Source organism: Hyperolius riggenbachi, chromosome 12, assembly GCF_040937935.1.
Source record: "Hyperolius riggenbachi isolate aHypRig1 chromosome 12, aHypRig1.pri, whole genome shotgun sequence".
NCBI classification, from domain to species: Eukaryota; Metazoa; Chordata; class Amphibia; order Anura; family Hyperoliidae; genus Hyperolius; species Hyperolius riggenbachi.
Window position 1 is genome coordinate 27066975 of NC_090657.1, and position 21506 is coordinate 27088480.

At 42.1% G+C, this 21506-nt stretch overlaps 1 protein-coding gene across 1 annotated transcript in view; it reads left to right on the forward strand.

The window, feature by feature from the left end:
• The window catches only part of MAP3K14 (mitogen-activated protein kinase kinase kinase 14), a 51388-nt gene extending 30139 nt beyond the window's left edge, over positions 1-21249 (forward strand). The window contains exons 5-16 of the mRNA XM_068262769.1: positions 1282-1761; positions 2414-2551; positions 4135-4264; positions 5630-5761; positions 5910-6014; positions 8396-8559; positions 8651-8801; positions 11445-11684; positions 12683-12780; positions 14147-14276; positions 15131-15231; positions 15667-21249. Of these exons, the coding sequence (XP_068118870.1) occupies positions 1282-1761; positions 2414-2551; positions 4135-4264; positions 5630-5761; positions 5910-6014; positions 8396-8559; positions 8651-8801; positions 11445-11684; positions 12683-12780; positions 14147-14276; positions 15131-15231; positions 15667-15888 (2091 nt within the window). The 3' untranslated portion in view covers positions 15889-21249. The remainder of the gene's footprint in view (positions 1-1281; positions 1762-2413; positions 2552-4134; positions 4265-5629; positions 5762-5909; positions 6015-8395; positions 8560-8650; positions 8802-11444; positions 11685-12682; positions 12781-14146; positions 14277-15130; positions 15232-15666) is intronic.
• Positions 21250-21506: the final 257 nt, after the last annotated feature.

A 21506-nucleotide genomic window follows, 5' to 3' on the forward strand; every position in this document is an offset into this window, starting at 1 on the left:
AACAGCATGTGTTATCGATGCTTTAGCACCATCTAGTGGCAGACATGCTAAGGTGTAGTAAGTTTAAATTGGAATAACTTTGCAGTAAGTCTAAAATCGTGATGATGAATCTGAGGCTGGCGCCCACTTGCGGTTTCAAATCGCTATCACAATCCATTTGCATTTAGCTAGCGTTTTGTACAGCACGTTTCTTAGTGCTTTTTGGAGCTTTTTTTAGTTTTTGCGTTTACAGAACGATTTGCAAATTTTTATTTATTATTATTTTTTTTATAGGGTAGTAAAATCGCTGCCCAGCAATCACAAAGTGATTTTGCAGCCTTTCATTAGCCTATTGCTATTAAAATTGCTGGCAGTCGCTGGTGATTCCAAAGCTCATCAAAAAGCGCTCTAGTGAGCCATAGCTCTGAAGATGGATTTACACTCCAAGCTTCCTCTTTTATGTTTTAAGCTAGCCAGTAAATTGTATCATCCTGATTCTAAATGAATCCTGAATCCTGCTTTAGCTGATGGCTAACACGGTACTGCACTGCACTATACATTGCAGGACTCAAATTATCTGCCCCCAAACCAGACCCCACAATCCTGTATCTGTACTTTTTCTCCTTGAGGCCCCTTTTGCATTTCCCTTGCAAGTGTGCTTTGCATGACTCTGTTTTACAACAGGGTAACGCAACAACAATGCAAGGCAATGGGGCCTAGCACACTTACAGCGTCGCGTTGTGCCGGAAGTGCCTGATCGACTGCCGACCCGCCACAAAGTAAACAGCGCGTTACCATCAGACTTGCGTTGGGAAAGTAACATAAGTTAATGGGTAATGCAAGAATGCATGTTGGCAGCGGCAGTGCAGCGCGCATGCACAGAGCTACAGGAACACAACAGGGAAACCTGGGAATCCCAGTGACATACTTTCTGTCTGGCAGGGAGTACATCACTGGGTGAGGGGTGTCCCCGCTATGCAAATGACCCTGTCGGGGCACTCTGCCGCAGGGTCATATGAATGACTTTTGTGCTTTTCGGTGCAAGGCAATGGAAGATGAGCATCGAACCATTAACGCACTGGCCAGGTGTAAGACTGGCCTGGAGGTCACCGACATACTGTATAACTCCGCTTTTGGTTCCTAGATCAAAGTTTTCATTTCTCAGATTTGCCAAAGTGGTGCTGACAACATGTAGCCCCAAAAGCCACCAGCTGCATCCCGATACTATTGTCCTTACAATGTCCAGGTACATTCAACTTTACTTACAAAAATTCCTTATTACATCTGTTTATTTTATTGCAGGTTGAGGAATGCCAGTCAGAACCATGGACAAGTAATGACATATTGGATTTCTGCTCCAAGTCTCATCACAATGTGGAGAATATCATTTTTTCACCTCAGAATGCAGAGCCTAATGATGGCAATAAAAATGCACTTCACAAACTCATCAGCCCAACTCAGTTCTTCTACCACATAGGTGCTGTGAAACAGCAACCACCCAGTTCTCCTCAGGTTTCGCCATACACCAATGATCGGTTACCTGAAATTATTAGTGCCTTGGGACTAGATGACTGGGAAAATAATACCAGCAAGCACTGGGACTACTCCAAACTCACCGACTCCTGTCCAGACTCAAAATCCCACTCTGTGGAAGAGGGGGTATTGTTTGCTCTAAGAGGAAGTGTGAGCAGCGGGGAGACAGACAAACTGTGCCTCATGGCCAAGGCCTGGGAAAATGATGATGGAGAGCCTGTGGACAACGAGGGGATCTTATTTAAGAAGGTAAGATACCATTCCTTTGCCATTTATTACTTAGCCTCGATCTATAGAATTATACAGTATTTACATAGAATGCCCACATAAAACTCTATACTTTCACTGTCTTGCAATGCTATAGAGAAGACCAGAAACATGATGACAAGTAACAAAACAGTAATCTCTAAATACACTCTGTCAAGACGACTAATACATGATCATTGGACTATTTAACAAGCCTGCAACCTATTTCCCACAAGCTTGTAAATTTCCTAAAAGTTAGTCTTCACGTAATTTTCCTTGTATTTTGGTACCACGGCTATACAGGTAAGGAATAGTTTTGTATGTTTCACCGCCAGTAGAGGGGTTCTCAGACTTCCATTAGCTTGTTCAGTTTTATTGACCCTCTAACAAACCTGTTCTGTATTGTGTTCTTTCTTATGTGGCAGTAGTACCTACACCACAAACTCAAGAAGTGCTTCCCAATTGGCAGCATCACATGCAGTTCATTACAGTGTCAGAGGTGACCTCATTATTGGACTGATGAAGCCCTTCTGGCATAGAATTGAAGCACTGCTGCTCAGCTTCAGTCTGATTCTGCTTGTACTGTCACCAGTCAAGCAAATTGTCTCTTCTTCTGTTTGTATTGCTGCTATAGAACCACTGTATTTTACTTTAGGAAATGATGCCACAAGATTATGAATATCGACAAGATGTCCAGTGGGACAAGTCTGAAGAAATTCTGGGCAGTGGATCTTTCGGGGATGTTTACTCTGGAACAGACAAAATATCAGGATTTCAATTTGCAGTCAAAAAGGTAAGAAGGATTTTCTTTAGCTTGTGAACCATCTACAATTTTCCAGAGACTGTGTAGGTTACCTATCTGTAGGTAGGTTTGTCAATTTATTTATAGGCTTGCAAGTGCTCCAGGCCAATTAATTTTAGCACATTGTTTTTCTTCTTATTTGTTACATTTCACTGCTTCTAATTAGTACTGCTGCAATGTGTATTTATGGCCGCCTGTCACTAGGGGGCAGTGTGAGACAATAACAGAGGACTTCTGCTTTCAGTTTCTGTATTTTCTGCTAAGTAGAGAGATATCAAAGCATTCCAAATTAGAAAAACCTCATGATAGTTACCTGACTTATGTCTAAAATTACATCATATTAGTCTTGGAAACTACAGAGCTGTATCTAAAAACTGCTTGTTTTAGCTTAGCCCTGCTTGTTTTCACTGCTGAACTTAGAGGCTATATACCTTAGACCAGGGGTCTCAAACTCGCGGCCCGCGGGCCATTTGCGGCCCGCGATACAATATTTTGTGGCCCCAAGGCCCCAGAGCTTGTAGGGGCCCCCAGTGGCTACAAGAGGAAAAAAAAAATTTTCAAATCGGCCTTATAGTTTTTGAGAAAATCGATTTTAAAGTTGCAAAGGAAAAAAATACACATTTAAAAACCCGCCGACTTTAATGGTTAATAGCAAATCCACCTTAAATGCTAGAAACCCTAAATTTGCAGGATATGTTAAGGAGATCATTAGGAATAAGAGGAAAAAACAATTTTTCAAAAAGACCTTATAGTTTTTGAGAAAATCGATTTTAAAGTTTCGAAGGAAAATAGTATACTTTTAAATGCGGTAAATGTCACTTTTAGTAGCAAGCCTAACGGTAGTGTAATTTTACATGTATCAAAAGAAAGAGCAATACATTTCCTGACAGAGTTTCCAGGGGGTCCATACGCAGCCGCAGCGCTTTGGCCAGGTATCGCTATACAGCCGTAATATGGCTGTATGAAGATTCCTGGCATTTTTTCCTATTTTCCCAATTTTTTTTTTATGTTTAGAGTGGGCGGGCAGAGGCGGCGATCCGCCGCGATTGACGTCAGGAGGGGCAGAGCTGAAGCTGAAAGCTCTGCCCCTTCCAGGAAATGCCGGCGGATTGCCCCTGGGGCAATTTGGGGGCTCTGCAGCCCTCGTTTTGCGGCGGGGACACGTGAACTCCCTTATGCGGCCCAGCCTCATCCTGACTTTGCCTCCTGCGGCCCCCGGGTAAATTGAGTTTGAGACCCCTGCCTTAGACGTAACCTGAAAGTCATCCAGTCCACCAAACAACAGCCATTTCTATGGACATCAGACAGTCTACACGGAGAGTTCAGGGGCTCTGAATGACCAGCAGTGTTATCACCCAATCTAAGCAGACAACAAGATGTGCCTTTTCGCCCTTTTAAAACTACAGTGAAATTAAGCTGTACAGATACTATTATTGTTTTTATGGGGCCATTCTTCTCTGGATTTGTCCATGTATGCATAGCAGTAGCAGTGATAAGAGCTCTCTTATATTTGACATCCCTGACTTGGCTGGACCCTTCTCTCTGTAATATACATCTTTCTCTCTCTCCACCAGCTCCACGTTGACAAATTCAGATCTCAGGAGGTGACGTGCTGCCTCTCCATCAGTTCTGATAAGATACTGCCTCTGTATGGAGCAGTCAGAGAAGGACCTTGGATCACTCTCTTCATGAAGAAGATGAATGGTAATTTCTCTCTCTAATAAAGGTCCATGGCAGTCTGAGAAAAATGCAGCTTACTAAAGATTTGATGAAAATGTTAAATTAAATCACAGTTCTATGGCAAGAGATGTAAACAAAATTATGGTATAGCACAACTGCACCAAAAACAAAAATAGCTGACTATACACGGTCCCAGATTCTGACTTTAAAAAAAGATGAGATCGTCCCATCTGTGTGGCAGCACTGTCCAGGGATCCAATATTGGCGCAAATATCCTGTGAATATCCCGATGCGGCCAAGGACTCATCTGGAGAGCTTCAATGGCTTCCACGTTGGATTCCTGTCTACGACGACAAGATGATCGTGGACAGATCAACAGTGGTTTATCCACTAATATGCTTGTATGCTGAACTCTCAATATTAGCATTTTCAGCTATCTAATAAATTGAGCTGCTCTCTGCATAGAGGCAAGGATCTATTTTATACTTTTAGACACAAGGAGTTCTTCCTTCTTATCTTTTTTACAGTTTCCCAGCTGTATTGTGGTACTCTACGGATTAACAGCTGCATACTTGTGTTTTTATAGGACAACCGAGGTGACATGTGACATGATGAGATAGACATGTGTATGTACAGTGCCAAGCACACTAATAACTAGGTTCTGTTCCTTTTTTTCTTTCTCTGCCTGAAAAAGTTAAACATCAGGTATATAAGTGACAGTTTCTGCCCCGATCAGGACCAGGTCGGACTATAGCATGACCCTCACTGATAAGTAATTACAGCCATAAAACACAGAGATAAAAAGGGTCAATAATTCATAGATTTGAGCTCTGACATACTTCAATGAATGTGTCATTTGAGCAGAGACAATGAGACGGTAAAAACGTAAAAACTGAATTTAAATATAAAATAAAACTGTGGGATATCTAAAAAAAAAAAGTCATTTTTAGGAGGCTGAGGATAGATACAATTGTTAATCGCATCAGTTTATTTTCACTTTGGATGTGCTTTAACATCAGAACTATTTACAGTGTGCACCAAGTGAGCCCCCCTGTGGACTAGGGGTTTGCTACACAATTTTGCTTAGATTCTGACTTTGCAGCAGTTTCTTGCTACACAATAAATGGAACTCAGCTCAGTGAATTGTACACACTAGAGCTTTTCTGTAGTGCCTGAATAATAGTTCATAGCAGTACAAAGCAAGCGCAGTGCACTGTACACCAACAAACAGAATCCTTCACATTTATTGAATGTTTGTGTAGTTGTCTGCCTTATTGATGATGGTAACACTAAGCCAGTGATAAAAAAAAACTAATTAACATTTTATATTATACAATGATAAAACTGATAATTACAAATGGGTCAATGACAAAAACAACTCTTTTTCAGGTGGTTCCTTGGGCCAGCTAATCAAAAAAAGTGGCTACTTAACAGAGGACCAAGCCCTCTATTACATGTCACAAGCTCTGCAAGGACTTCAACACCTGCATACTGCCAGAGTAATACATGGGGATGTTAAAGGTAGGTCTCTTGGATTATTGGTCATCATACAATCCCCCACTGTGTGTTGTGTGAGCTGTGAGATATCAGGTTATGGTTTTATTGTACCTCACGCTGATTCACCCTTACCCACAGGTCATCTATATAAAGCTTTCCAATCTCTTTACAGCTGACAATATTCTCCTGACAGAAGATGGAAAAACAGCATGTTTGTGTGATTTTGGACATGCTGCTCAGCTCCCTCCTGGAAGTTCTGGGACAAATCTTCTGACAGGTAGGTGGTAATGCTAGGCTGTGGTCTAATCTCAAGGACCTCTCTACACTCACTCCAATGATCAAAGAGGATCTTTAACCCAGGATTGATCTTCATCCCAATCAGCAGCCAATGCCCCCTTTCCCACGAGAAATCTTTACCTATTTTGAATAGATCATCAGCGGCAACTGTATAGTAGTTATTGTGGTGGAACTCCTCCCACAGTGTGATGTCAGGGCCATGGTCCTGAGAGTTTCCAACTGCCAAGCAAGCAGTATCTTCCTTTGTGCACAAAACTCTCAGTAATGAACATTCCGTACAGATCACCTGGCAGAACTAAAGAGGTCTCCACCAGGTATACATTTCAGAATGTAAATCAGGGAGAGGAAAGATTTTACAAAGGGTAAAGGCAATTTTATTCATTACATTATTTTCACTAGAGTTCCTCTTCAAAGGAACACTTAAGCCAGGAAAAAAAAATGAGTTTTACTCACCTGGGGCTTCTACCAGCCCCCTGCAGCAGTCCTGTGCCCTCGCAGCCACTCATTAATCCTCTGGTCCCCCGCTGCCAGCTAGTTTCGTTTTTGGCGACAGGCCCGACAGGACTGGCCACGCGTATCTTTCCCGACTGTAATTAGCGATATTGTGGGTCGCAACACTTACAAAAATACGCGTTGCCGCATATCTATGCGTAGGTAATGCGGCAACGCGTATTTTTGTACGCGTTGCGGCCCGCAATAGCGCTAATTACAGTCGGGAATGCGGAGAAAGCTACGCATGGCCAGTCCTGTCGGGCCTGTCGGCAAAAATGAAACTAGCTGGCAGCGGGGGACCAGAGGATTAGTGAGTGGCTGCGAGGGCACAGGACTGCTGCAGGGGGCTGGTAGAAGCCCCAGGTGAGTAAACCTCTTTTTTTTTCTGGCTTAAGTGTCCCTTTAATCTGAGAAAGGAAGAATGTGTCACGGTATCTGAATACTTTGCAGGCTATATCTTAAAAATAAATTATTAAAATAAAAAGCATTCAGACCTGATCTACTAAATAATTTTGGACAAAAAAATAAAACCATTTGCAAGATTTTCTGTGGTATGTAAAAAAGTATTGCTCCAAAAGATACAAACTTAGAATCGCAGGAGGAGCATGATCATAAATGTCTCCAGTGCTGCTGAGTGTCAAAAAGTGGCCGTGGGTGCTACCTGTCTGTTGACATTGACAGGGGTTGCAGTATCAGCAGATAAAACAGAAGCACAATGGGGTTCATGTTAGCATAAAACAAAGTACCATTGTATACTGACAATATACTGACTGCATCACAAAACTGTGCAGGAGCTCATCAAAATACTCTCTTCACTGTGTTTAAGGTGAACCAGAGACGAAGCACCCTCATGTATTTTACCATATATATCAGTGGGAACAATAGAGAAAACACCTACTCTGCTCTCTGTTTCATTCTTATCAGCCCTGATAAAATCCCAGACTGAGCATTTAGTTTGGCTTTGCTCAGGAATCATTATAGCTGAGTCATTATAGCAGAGCCACAAGGGGGCAGGCTTGGGCTTGAAAAATAATCAGAGAAGACAGACTCAGCTATACCTTTGACATGGGAGACCACGGTTCGAATCCTGGCTTGGGTCTGTACCAATTCAGTAAGGAGTTCAAGGAAAGACTCCCTAACACTGCAGGGTGGCCTCTTGAGCGCGTACCAGAGGCTGCAGCTCTTGAGCACTTTGAGACCGACAGGAGAAAAGTGCTATACAAATGTTCGGATTATTATTGTTATCGCATAAAGATTCCTGAGCAAAGCCAGAATGAATGCTCAGTCGAGGATTTTATCAGGGCTGATTACAAGCAAGCTGAGCAGTGAAGAATGAAACACAGAGCAGGGTAGGGGTTTTCTCTAATGTTCCCACTGATATATATGGTAAAATACACAAGGATGCTTCATCTCTGGTTCACTTTAAATCCAGAAGCTTTGCTTTACGAGTATTTATGTTAGAATCAACTAGTAAACCCCCGATTTTCAAAAAGAATTGCGCGCTTAGCCACCACAACTGTCGCACTAAGCAGATGCCCACACAAAGCTGGCATCCACAACTGTGCTGCCCATACTCAGCCACCGCCCACAGCTGCTTCCGTGTCCATGTATATTTATTATTATTATTTCAGATTATTGATTTATAAAGCACAAAAAATATTCCGTGGCGCTGTACAAAGTAGCCTTTGGTTAGTGTACATGTAGAAGTATAGTATATAATATAAGGATATATGCATATTTTATAAACCAACATAAACTTGCTTCAACTGTTTATGAGATGTTATTGCCATTCTTGTTTGTTAACCTTAAAATAATCAAAGAAATTAAATTATTTCAACAATCATTATAATTGAATTTATTTTTGTGCAGGCGATTATGTCCCAGGAACCGAGACACACATGGCCCCTGAGATAGTGCGCGGGGAGCCCTGTGGTACAAAACTAGATGTGTGGAGTGCATGTTGCATGCTTCTCCACATGCTGAATGGCTGGCACCCATGGAGCCGTACACACACTGCCCCCTTGTGTCTGAAGGTAAGTTCCATACTCCGTAAGCATCCCAGTGTGTAAACAATTATACTTCCATACTTCTGGCATGCCAATCTAAGAATACATGTCTTTGTAGATTGCTACAGAGCCTCCACCTCTGCAGGAGATTCCGCCCAACTGTAACCCGACAATCCGTGAACTTATAGTGGCAGGATTACAAAAAGATCCAAATAAACGGTCAACAGCAGCAGAGCTGAATCACAAAGTGGATGAGGCACTGACAGAAAGTAAGTACTGGATAAGAATTGAAGAATAAGAAGGAACAGTTAAAGCGGATCCGAGATGAAAAACTATAACAAGTAACTTGTCTATATATCTTATCTAAAGTTTAGACAACAAATCTAGCTGCAAACTGCTTTAATAGAATAGGATTATTTTTTTCCTGTTATACAGTGACAGCAGCCATGTTGTTTGTAAACATTACACAGAGGCAGGCTTATCTGCATCTTGAGCAAAAAAAACCAAATCCCCCCTCCTCCTCCCCTCTGCCTCTGAAATCTCTGGCTAGTAATACCTCCCCCTCCTCCTGCCCAGACTGAGCTCCCATGAGCCCTTGCTACTGTCTGAAAGTGCCTTGGCTCTCTGAAGACCTGTCGGCGTGGCTTGATTAGTTTATAGGGAATTAGAGTATTAAAACAAACACAAAAAAGTATTTGGCCTAAGGAATGCCTTATAAACAATAGGAAAGGAACACCATTATGCAATGGGTAAAAGTTCATCTCGGATCCACTTTAAGAATATAATTCTTTTGGAAACGTTTAGATATATGTATCGATGCAACATTTGGTCAGTCCCTCATTGCTCTTCATCTGACATTCATCCCATTGTATGGCATTTCATATGCAGGAGCATAAATAGAGCCCAGAGGGCTCCCCAGCAGAACCAAGGAGGCTGGGCCCCCTGCAAAACCCTTAGCACCTTTACCCCCAGGCCAAGCAAAGCATGCCAACAGCAGCATAGACTATCCACTAGCAGAGCTAGAGACACGTCCTCTTCAATCATCTCTTCAGCCGCACTGTACAGTACAACTCCTGACACTGCCTGGTGCATGTCACATGACACGCAGGGATGGGAGGGACAAAGAGTTACACTGTATGGCGGGGTGGAAGACAAGAGTGTAGAGGATGTGTCACTAGCCCTGCTGACAGGTAAGCTATGACGTTTCCACTGCCTGACGGAGGGAGATGTGGGGGCTATTGCCACACCCGTTCACATGTGTGCATGGCACAATTTCAAACATCCTGCTAGCAGTAGCTAAAACTGGCCCTACAATGAAATAGGGATGAGGTTTTCACTAGGCATACAATGCAGACGCAGGAAATGGAGAATGTGGCCACACTTGGCAATTCATATGGTGAGAGACACATCTTATGGCCCATACTCACGGGCTACAATTGTTGCTAGTCGCTAGCACACGGGAGCGTGTGCTCGACAGACCGCCCAACGTTCCTCCCCCCCGCCGGAAGCTCCATGTTATGCATATAGGTTGCTGTTGCTAGTCCGCATACACACGCAGACTAGCGACAGTTGCGGCGAAGTTGCGACGGCACCAGGCGATTGACCGCGCCAATCGCCTGGCGACAGCAGCGTCGAGCGACGATTCGGGGTGCGTGCGCCATACTCACGGGCGACCTGTCGCCGCAACACGCGCGTGCCACGTGGTTGCGGCGACAATTGTAGCCCGTGAGTATGTGCCATTAGTGATGAGAAAAAGGATGCACTGAATAAACATATCCATCTAGTTATACAAATATTTGCAGGTAATCTTTGAATAGTTTTTCCTGGGCTTTAAATATGCTTTATAATATTGTTGCAAACTGTATTCCTGCAATTGCAAGCACAGGCCCATATGTAATTAACGTTTTCTCTTAGGTGATATTTCCCACCAGCAAGCAAGGAAATACTAATTTTGACAGTACTTTTTCTCATACATTTGGGTTTTCTTTCAATTGCAGAGTGCTGAAAAGTTATTGTTACAAGACAGCCGTATCTGCGGCCGACACTGAGCGTGATAGGTTTGGGACCGCAGAAAGCTGTGGTGTAGAATCTACGCTGCACCAGACATAAGACATAAAGAGCCACTAGCGCACGTAGATTCTCACTTCCGTGGTCCCAAGCTAGTTAAAGCGGGATTGTCACCATAAAAATCACATTTCAACAGCAACTGGTCTGAGTGTATTAAGTGATAAAGATGCTAATCCTGCATTCAAAACTTTTTCTGCTGTTATGATTTGAAGTTATCACATATTTAAGGAGCACTGGCCCTTTAGTAGTCAGTGCCAAACAGTTGCATGCTGGGGGTTCTTTTTATCTAGAATATATTCCTCCTCTTCCATTTATTTCCCTGCCTAGCTGCTTATCTGAAACACGATCCCCTGGTTACTTGTGTTCACAAGCAAGGCTGAGGTGACTGAGCGATTGGAGGATAAAAGAAAAAAGTAAAGGGCAGAAACTGTGGACAAAAGACATGGTTCCCACCAGGAACAGAATTCTCTTTATTTACTATATAAAATTCACTGAAATCAAAACGTGGACAGTACAATACATGTGTTATGTAAGTAGATCAAGTGTTTATCTACTTATATATGTGTGTTTTTTTTCCCTGGCATAGTATGGCTAATCCTACTGCTTTAAAGAGCATCTGATACTGAGTATCTGAATGGTCAGTAAACTGCGTTCTAGTTTCTGGTTTTAGAAGTCACCTTGGTTTACCGAGTCACCTCCAAGGAACTAGTATGCAGTTCAGTTACTGCATTGATACTTCTATGATAATAAAGTCATGAAGCTGCTTCTCTTTCCAATAGAGCTCTTTTACATTTATAGATCTGCGGAAGACAAATCAATCTTTGTAACATTTCTTTTTCTTTTAGAGGGAGGCCTGAAGTCTCCGCACAGTTTGGAATACAGGGAGCCCAGAAACTTCCCTCCTACCAAAAATGAAGAAACAGAGTCCACACAATCTATACCTCAGGTGTTTCCTCAAGACCCTGAGCCTCTGCTTGACCAGCAAATCAAACACATCATCCAAGATCCAGCTTTCACAACCAGTGCCAGAAGTGCGGAACAAACCAGGACCTCCTGTGAGATGGAGATTGAACGCCTGCAGCTAGGTAAGATAATAATCCTTCAGCTTTGTTTACAATTTTTCATTAGTAAGTAGAAGTACAGAAAGAAAACATTTTTGCTGTAAGACTAGATTGACAAATCTCCCACCATATATATATATATGAAATCAAAATGTTATAGGCTTTTACCTGGATAGAACTCATTGGTTAATGTATCTTCAAATGAAATTTTTAATCACTAAAATTTGGTGACAAGGAAAAAATTGGAAACATACAAAAAGTTACACTGTATTTTTTTTTTTTTGTTTTTTAATACAAGTTATAGGTAGAGCATTTTGAAAGGGCGAAAGGATCAATGCCATTATAAGATTTATACAGCATTATTTTGCTCCTGGGCTTGTTGGCATATCAGATTTGACAACATGTATTTGGCATATAATAGAAAAATAAATGCTTAGGTCAGAATTAATAATTCAGGTATTTGTCATAAATGAAAAGGATTTTGGAGAGTTAAAGTGGAAGAACCATGTGCACTTGTCCTTTACTAAGATAATACGAGACAGGATATGAGCGGTATGGGATGTTTTATGGAAGGAACTAGGTAATTTGGCCCATTTCAAAAACGGGTGTGCTAGAAGCAGCGACTGCCAGGCACTCGGGCGTGTGCGCCCACGTGGGAACAACCGCATCTCTGCGCATGAGCACTCGGTGCCTGACACGGACGCAGCCCATGGACGCAGGTCCCAGAGCTTTTATTAGGTAGCATTATTCCAAATGTCAGGCTTGGCTTCAAAATGTGGATCCCCTCCGTGCAATTTAGCTGTTGCAGCTACTTCATTTCCTTGACCTTATAGAATGGCAGTTTGGAAAAAATAACTTCAAACATGAGTTAGAAATCCCTCATCACAGTAGACAGGAGTAGGATAGTAAAGCTGGCCAGCAGCCAGACAGGGACAATACACTTTTTGTAGGGACAGGAATTTCACAAGTACCAGGTAAAAGCGATAAATGTGTGACTCAACAGTTGTCTGAATCTTTTGCAGATCTGTACATGGAGAATCTCTCCCAACCATTCTCCGTTGAGGAACACCCACAAATATTCCTGAGCGAGGATAGCCTGGATCCACTGAAGAGTGGCAAGGTACAAATCTTACACACTAAATACACAAGTGATACAAACTTGAATTTTCTAATGATTGCTGGTCATTTTCATGCTAGACTACAAACCCCCCCCCCCCCAGAGATAATATCACCCTCCTACTTATTCTATCCACTGCCTCTGGGAACTCTACTCTAGAATGCTCAAGTCTATCCACTGTTCATAGAGCAAATGTATTACATTTAAGGGAATTAAGTTAGGTTGCCCAAAACGGTTGTCAGCAGATTGCTCATTAGCAATTGGGCATGATAAAAACGATGCCCCATTTTTCATTGTTAATTACAGCAAAAGGTGTCGGCAGCTCGCTCCCACTTATCCTCTACCGCCACTTTCCATAGAGCCAAAGGAGCACCATGTTTGTATGGGGAATAAATTAAATCATCACCAATAATTGTTTCTGGTACTTAGTACTGGCAGGGAGAGTGCACAAGATTTTATACAAATTTAGCAAATTGTATGCTTCACACAAGATGTCATCCTTGATGAAGAGATCAAAGCATAGCTTTTTTTTTAAACAAACAAAAAAACACTTTTGACTGGAGAAAGAAAGACAGTAAGTAAAGTAAGTGACTATTTACCTTTCCAGTCTTTTGAAGACATAAACCAATCTTCAGGAAGTGGTTCCAGCAGACACATTAGGTTTAAAAGTGGCTTTAATGGAGTCCTAAAAGAAACAAAATATAAAGGATTACTGTTGTGTAGAAAAAAAAATATTCAGTAGCATGTTGAGCAGTTATTATGATTGCCATTAACGCTCGAAAAAATTAAATGTTTCCACACTGTAGCGCAAATTAGACCAGACTTTAAAACAAACCTGACCAGATGCAGAGCTACTTAAGGTAAGTACATAGGTATGTTCATGCTGCATACACATACCTCTGTGCGTTGTCCATTCCTCTCCTTATTTACCTTAGTCTATGTAAACACTCCTTGAAAAATCTGGCTTCAAATTCTCATGCAGAAAAGAGGTAGGCTTGCTGCAATGTTTCCTCCAATCACCCTCCCATTCCCGCCTCTTCTCCGCCTCTTAAGGGGAGGGAATAGGGTGAGGAACAGGAGGGAGAGGAAGCATGGTAGGTGGGATCATCAAGAACAAGCCTGCCTTTCCCTGTCTAAAAATTTGACTCGTCACATTATTCAAGAATTGATTACAGGGATGGGGGGGGGGGAGAAGTAGAGGAACAGACAATGTACAGAGGAATGTGGATCTATCATGAATGTCCCTCTGTGCTTGCCTTAGTACCATTGGGTATACTTTTTCCCCTGAATAGTGTAGAAGAAATGACTATTCTTAGACAAAAACAAACTACTTTGCCCCATGCTGACTCTCCTCTCATCCACATGGTAGGACTCCATGAACACTCTGGACACTGGAAGTTCTGGATTTGTCTCATTGGACAGCCACATGGAATCCTGGAGCTTACAAAATGAAACCCTCTTCAGTGGAGGAAACACGAGCACGCCCAGCTGGTTTACTGGTAAGTCCATAACATTTTAGCAGGGTTTTGGAGTCAGCACATAAAACCTTCAGCTTAAATAAACAAGTTGCATACTTCCCACATTGATTGCAACATACAAGACAGGCCTGATAAAGTGAACTATCAGGCTGATTTTTAGAACTTTAGCCAGGTAAAGCTTGGGTCCAACGACAATAGCCATACATTTCAGGCTTATTATTTTATTTCTTAAAGACTTGACAAACATTCAGTAACGCCGAGCGGATCAGTCAAAATCAGCCTTATCAGCCTGCCGACAGACTGTACACACGGGGAAACTGTTGTCAGAATGGGCCCCGTGGGCCGGTCTAACGACCCGTCGTTTGAAGAAAACAGGCGTGTGTACGCACCTTAAAGCACTTTGTCCGTCCCTCGGCGCCTCCCACGATGCGGTCCAAGCGGCGGTCACGGGATTACAAACACTTCCTCCTTCCGGGTTGAAGGAGGAAGTGTTTGTAATCACATGACGCGTGTGAACCGCATCATGGGAGGCGCCGAGGGACGGACGAAGAAGAGGTCAGACAGGTAAGATTCACCCCCCCCCCCGCGTTTACTGGGAGATATCCGGATAGTAACTATCTGGATGTCTCCTGATTCCAGATTTTAGCAGCTCTATATACCAGTATATACAATTTAAATTAATTGTAGGAGTTAGAGTTGTAGAGTTGGTACATTTTTCCTGACTCTCATAGGCCAAAACACTGCCTTCTAACATTGTTTTGCAGTCACTTTTGTCTATGTTCATATTTCAAAGTGTCATTTTATGTTCAGGGAATGAATGTATCAGCCAGTAAATAGACATTGACCCCTTGATGTTTGTTCTTGTCTGTTATCAGGGTTAAAAGTCAAACTGAAAACATTCAATGGAGAAATAATGAACATCTGGGAGTCTGGAAGAACCAAAGTGGGCGATCTTGCTCTGGGGATTAGTAGCCAGGTAAGGAAGCTGGGAAGTGAATGTAGAGTATACCGGCACAAAGTAGGAAATAAAAAAAAAACTTATACATGGATGTATATTTCATGGGCGTAATATACATTCTTAATTAATCTACACTTGATATGTGATCCCCTTTTAAAGTTTCTTTTAAACGATCAATTTTATGACAATTTATGCCAAGTTTGAAGCGGGTACAAAACCTTTACGGGTACACCGTAAGGAGAAATCCACACTGGATGGAAATATAATGCAAAATGACATGCTGTCTAGTAACATAATGCATGCCTCACTTTATGCCAATGGATTGGTCGCATCTCAGGGGAATGTACCGTTACTATATAATTTCCACTGCGATGCAACACAATGCACTAGTATAAACGAAGCCTGAGAGATGAATATTCTTACTAACATGTCTACTTCTCTTTCTTTCTAAAGATCCCCATCAAATCTTTCACCATTGTGAATTCAAAGGGAAATCCAATTCCATTGAAAACCGACATTGCAGACTGTGGAATTGAGCTGCAGTGCTCCCTAGCTCCAGATGGTGGTGAAGCCTGGCTGTGGCGAGTGAAGAAGGGGGTTATAGAAGAGATCAATCCAGAGGTGTCCAATGCAGGAGGAAGAGGAGTACTTCCAAGTATATTAACACCAGAGTGAAAACTGGTGTAAAGGACATTAAACCCATGATGTGCCTTGCAGGCTACAGAGAAAAGGCTCTTACTGGATAATGTTCACATTTCAGGACACAACGTGATCAACAAAAGTGCCTTATTCTGCCAAACACACAAATAACAGCATAGAGTATAACTAGGTACATGGTTCTGATCAACTTTTGCACACAAAAAATTAGGAGAGGCAGCATAGAATTTAATACACGCCATGCTGGACCATACCGCATGAATTCTGACAGATGAACGGTCATTGCTGGCAGTGTCCACTGCAGGGTCTGATGCCATTGTGCAGTGGAAGTGTGCCACTCCTTCAATGAATGACAGCACAATCTGAGTGCTATTTTTCCACAAAACGTTCAAATGGATCCATTTTAACTGGCCCATAGAAAATCATTGCAGTCATCACCCTGTCTATTTTGATACTGCTGCCCAGTCCAACAAAATGCAGGGCATTCATAGTACGAGGAGGCTTCCATATTTATTTCTTTTTATACAAATACCGGTTGCCTGGCTAAAAAAATAAGGATCAGGAGGACAGCCAGACAATTTGCATTATTAAAAAGGAAATACATATGTCAGCCTCCAAATCACTCTCACCTTGTGTTCCATTTAAGATTGTCTCTGTGATTTCTGAAATGAGATATGTCTGTGGGTACCCTGGATGCTTGGCCCATAGATGTGCAATGTCTTATACTTTAGAGCAAGGGTTTTTTGAAACTGTTTCACTTTCTCACCAGCAAATTTAAAGAGGAACTTTAACCAATGATTGAACTTTATCCCAGTCAGTAGCCGATACCCCCTTTCCCACGATAAATATTTTCCTTTTCTCAAATAGATCATTTGGGGGGGGGGGGGTTGTATGGCTTATATTGTGTTTTAAAATTCTCCCACAGTGTGATGTCATGACCATGGTCCTGACAGTTTGCTGTCTGTGAACCTCACTGCGTGGTGGGAAATAACGTACTTTTCCAACTGCCAAGCAAGCAATATGTCCCTCTGTGCATCAAACATAACAAACATTACGTACAGATTACCTGGCAGAACTAAAGATGTCGCCATCAGTGATACATTTCAGAAATCAGGGAGAGAAAAAAAATGTTACAATGGGCTAACACTGAATAAATAGTCTATAAATGAATATTTGGATATATTGAATATTGTAAAACAAATAAGCAATTTTATTATGTAATTTAACTACAGTTCCTCTTTAAGGACATCTGATAAAGCTGTGGTGCCGTTTACAGCCCAATTAAATTCTGCCCTTCCCTCTTTTAGAGTAGTTTAGAGGGGCCTAGCTGGTTTCTGCTAGTTTTATGGATCACTATTTCTTCTTTTGCATTAACTTTCACACATTTCTTTACGCTTTGAGATCTGAAGTGTCACAGTATAGCAACTTTTGCAATACATCAGTGAGTAGCATTTCCCTAGAAAACTAGTGACTGGGTCCTTTAGGATGACAGAGTTGCAGTTCACTTTTTCTGCACATACAATATGCATATTAGGATGTTACACCATGCGGAGAGTCATACCTACAATGACATGCTTACAATGCACGCCAGATCTCGGGTTTGCAGCTAACCTTGAACATGGCAATCACTGAAACACTGTTTTCTTGAAGGATCTTAACAATAGTGTACTTGGGTTAAACTAACGTCAGGTGTACTTTAAAAGCCCATCTACAGCGTGGCTGAGAAGCTGAACTGTAAGGTTGTACTACATACAGTTGCAACATTTCGCCATACCCACTGAAATAACATACATATGCTGCTGAGCATGTACAGAGTCATGCAGCCCATAAATGAACCCCATAATACCCACCAGCAGCACTAACCTTGCAAGCCGTGTTTCCAGCCAAAGCCCAGCCCGAGCATGCGAGGGTCCTGGTGTGCAATGTCTATTATCCAAGTGGACATAGAGTTAGAACAAAATAGTTGTGTAGCGAGGGCCGAGCCCCGAGCCTAGCGAGTGGGCAAGGTTACAATGTTTCCACTTACTTCACTTAATGTATGGTATTTTGATGATGTATTGTATGATTTTTTTTAAAACACCAGCTATTCCTATAGCACAGTGCAATTTTAGAAACATCATTATTTCTGGATTATGAAAGTCTAGTCTGTACAGCCAATCACAAGTTAAAGCTGGATGTTAATAGGATGTATGGAAGTCTACATTTTTATAGAAATTAGGTACTATACTAGTGTACTTCATGTAGTACAACTTTGCAGTCATTTTCTTTTAAGGGCTGACTGTAGATCTTCCTTGCACATGACATTTTAATTCTGTAGCTCCAAGAATTAGCTTTCTACGTGCAATACGTCTATGATACGCAATACGTCTATGATCATATTTATATTTTTGTGACTGTACAAGGTTTAAATGCGAGTTCTAACTTTCTGGCTTAACCTGCCTAGCTGAACCAATAAGGTGATAAATAGAAAAACACATTATTTCAATCACAGCTTCAACACAGCAGTGTTATCTCTGCAGACCAAACAATCCCTGGTGAGTCAGCTCGCTTTGGTGCCTGTTCAGCTCCGCCCAGCGCCTGATTGGCTGCCGCTTTAGCTGTGCAAGGGGAATTTCTGTGAAGTCACTGTAGTTTCGGTGCCACAAGAGCCAGGCCCTGAATTTAAGGTAGCCAAAAGGATAAATTAGGAGGTAATCAGTAGAGGAATATATTTGTTATATGCCAATAGATTACCTAGAGCAGGAAGAGCCATCTCTCAACTTCTCCATGCACCCAAAAAAACCCTGCCAGAGCCATACGTTGGCATCACTGGGGTCTGATTTGGATCAACACATTTTTATTTTTTGCCCAAAAGAGACTTGAAAAAAAGTTTACTGGAGCATGATAAAATGATAATGCTCTCAGCAATATTCCAAAATACAGTATATTGTAATCAGGTGAGAACAGTTAAGATATAACTTAAGGTGGCCACACACGATACAATCAAATGATCCGATTTTACGGCAATTCAATAAAAACGATCGGATCTCCCGAAAAAAATCAAAAGCTTTTTTTTTCATTCGACTGAAAAATCCGATCAGATTTCCCGTTTTCTTCGATTTTAATCGATCCGGAATGCCAGATATTTTTCTTCAATCTTTCTAAAGATTGTATGGTGTGTGTTGGATTGTCAATTTATTAATATACACACCCTATCAATTTTGTCAGAGTTTCCAATCATTTTTATAATAACTGGGGGTAAATTGAACATAAGTGTGTGGTACATTGGTCATATTTTTGAAATGTTACAATCAGTCAGAAACATTTATTGCAATTCTTAAATTGAACAGATATTTAAAAAAATTGTATGGTGTGTGGCCACCTTAAGGGTGACTTTTATGTAGATATGCAGGTCATTATAAAGGTCATCTTTGAAATGGCTTCATCATTACTGAACCAAATATATAAGCACATAAACAATGTAGATTTTACATTAGGCTTGATGCACACTCGTCAGTGCATGAAAGGTCGCGTTTTCTGCCTTGTGAGTTTTTAATGCGTTTTAAATGCGTTTTTGTTCTGCATGCGTTTTAACGTGGTAGCGGTTCGCATACACAAAACGCATATGCGTTTTGCATGCTTTTTTTATATGCATTTTATGCAAATCACTAGTAAGTCAATAGGAAGCGGAAATGCATCATAAAACATGTTTTTTTTTTTTGTTTGTTTTTTAAATGCATATAAAATGCATGCAAAACACACTAACATGCAACACCTCTACGTCACCATTTACTTTCATTATGTGCGTTTTAGATGTGTTTTTGAAAAACATGCAACAAAACCAGCGTTTATAAAAATGCATATTAAAAAACACATACAAAACGCATATGCATTTTTTATGCGGCCCATTGACTAATATTATACGCATAAGCGCTGCGTTTTGGGAAAGAGGAGGGGGGGGAGGGAATGTTGCATGACTGCAGTTTTCTCCTCATCTGTAACAGCAGGAGGTAGCTGACACCATAAAGAAAGTTATTTCATGTCCATCTGTAGACACTGGTCCCCGAGTCCACATCATCTTCAAGACTAGTATATAAACAGACTGGCTGGTTTTCGTTATAAACTGGCTGCCAGGCAGGGTCGGTTCAAGTAACAATTGGGCCCTAAGGCAAAATTATCCTGGGGGCCCCCAACAGATACCCCTCGAATCAAAAAGTGTCATTAGAGGCCCTTTGTTGCAGCCAAATCTCCCTCTTGGGCCCCTGAGCTGGCTACTGACCCTCCCCCAGTCACCTCCCAACTTAACAGACTCTGCAGAGTCCCTGGGGAGCAACAGTTAGGATGGGGAGGGCCCTACAGGCTCTGGGGCCCTGGGGCAATTGCCCATTTTTTTCTATGGTAGCTCCGGCCCTGCTGCCAGGCTATGTACATTAGACATTTCTCCTCAAACTTTTTTATTAAATAAAAAAAATGAAGACTAGGGGACAAATATCAGCACAGCATTTGTAGGTGCAAAGACAGGTCCTCTTGTCCTATACATTTCAAGTTGGATGAAGTGACAAGAATCATGGAAAAAGTAAATCAGCATGCCACACTTTAAGCCCAACGGTAGGAAAATGTTTCGATAGTGTGGGAAAGGGGCCAAACCAGGTTGATTTGTTTACTGCTGTCTCTGTGCCAACTAGGGAGATTTTCATTGACTTCCTAAACCTAGGACCAAAACTCAGCAACAGCTATGAAAACTTGGGATTTCTAATTATCTCCCACACTAAAACAAAATGAAAAATATTTTGTATGTTGCGGTTTGTATGTTGATTCATTAAACATCGGTAATATCACTGTGCACACAGCGCACGCCATTACTACCGTGCGTAAAAAACGTCAGATACGCTAGTAGCGTTACCCACAGCACTCTAGTAGAGTGTCCGCTACTGTGGCACTGCGCCCATTACCATAGCAAGTGGCGCGCTACTGTAGTACTGCGGGTCACACTACTACCCGTATGCACGGTACCTATGTGGAAGAAGTAACGGTAATATTATTGTGCACTGTGCCTGCAAAGTAATATTACCAATGTTTAATGAATCAACCTCCTTATTGGACCTGATGAGCTTTTAAAACAAAAATAAGGTAAACAAATACACAGATGTAAAAAAGCAAAAAGAAGTGCCAATCCCTTACCACACTATGCAAAGCTAAAATAAATACATACTGTATATTACTGACATTTCTGCACTTAAAGAGACACTGAAGCGAGACTAAATCTCGCTTCAGGTCTTATATATAGCAGGGGCACGTGTGCCCCTGCTAAAACGCCGCTATCCCGCGGCTTAACGGGGGTCCCTTCACCCCCAACCCACCCCCCGCAAACCTGGGTCGGAAAAAGGTCGCTGGAGCTGATCTTCCTGGAGGCAGGGCTAACGGCTGCAGCCCTGCCTCCAGTCGCGTCTATCAGACGCGCATCGCCGCCTCTCCCCCGCCCCTCTCAGTGAAGGAAGACTGAGAGGGGCGGGGGAGAGGCGGAGGTACGCGTCTGACAGACGCGCATGGGGCAGGGCTGCGGCGGTTAGCCCTGCCCCAACCAGGAAGCGCTCCCCCGCTGCTCGGAGGGGGTTTGGGGGGACAGGGACCCCCGTTAAGCCGCGCTATAGCGGCGT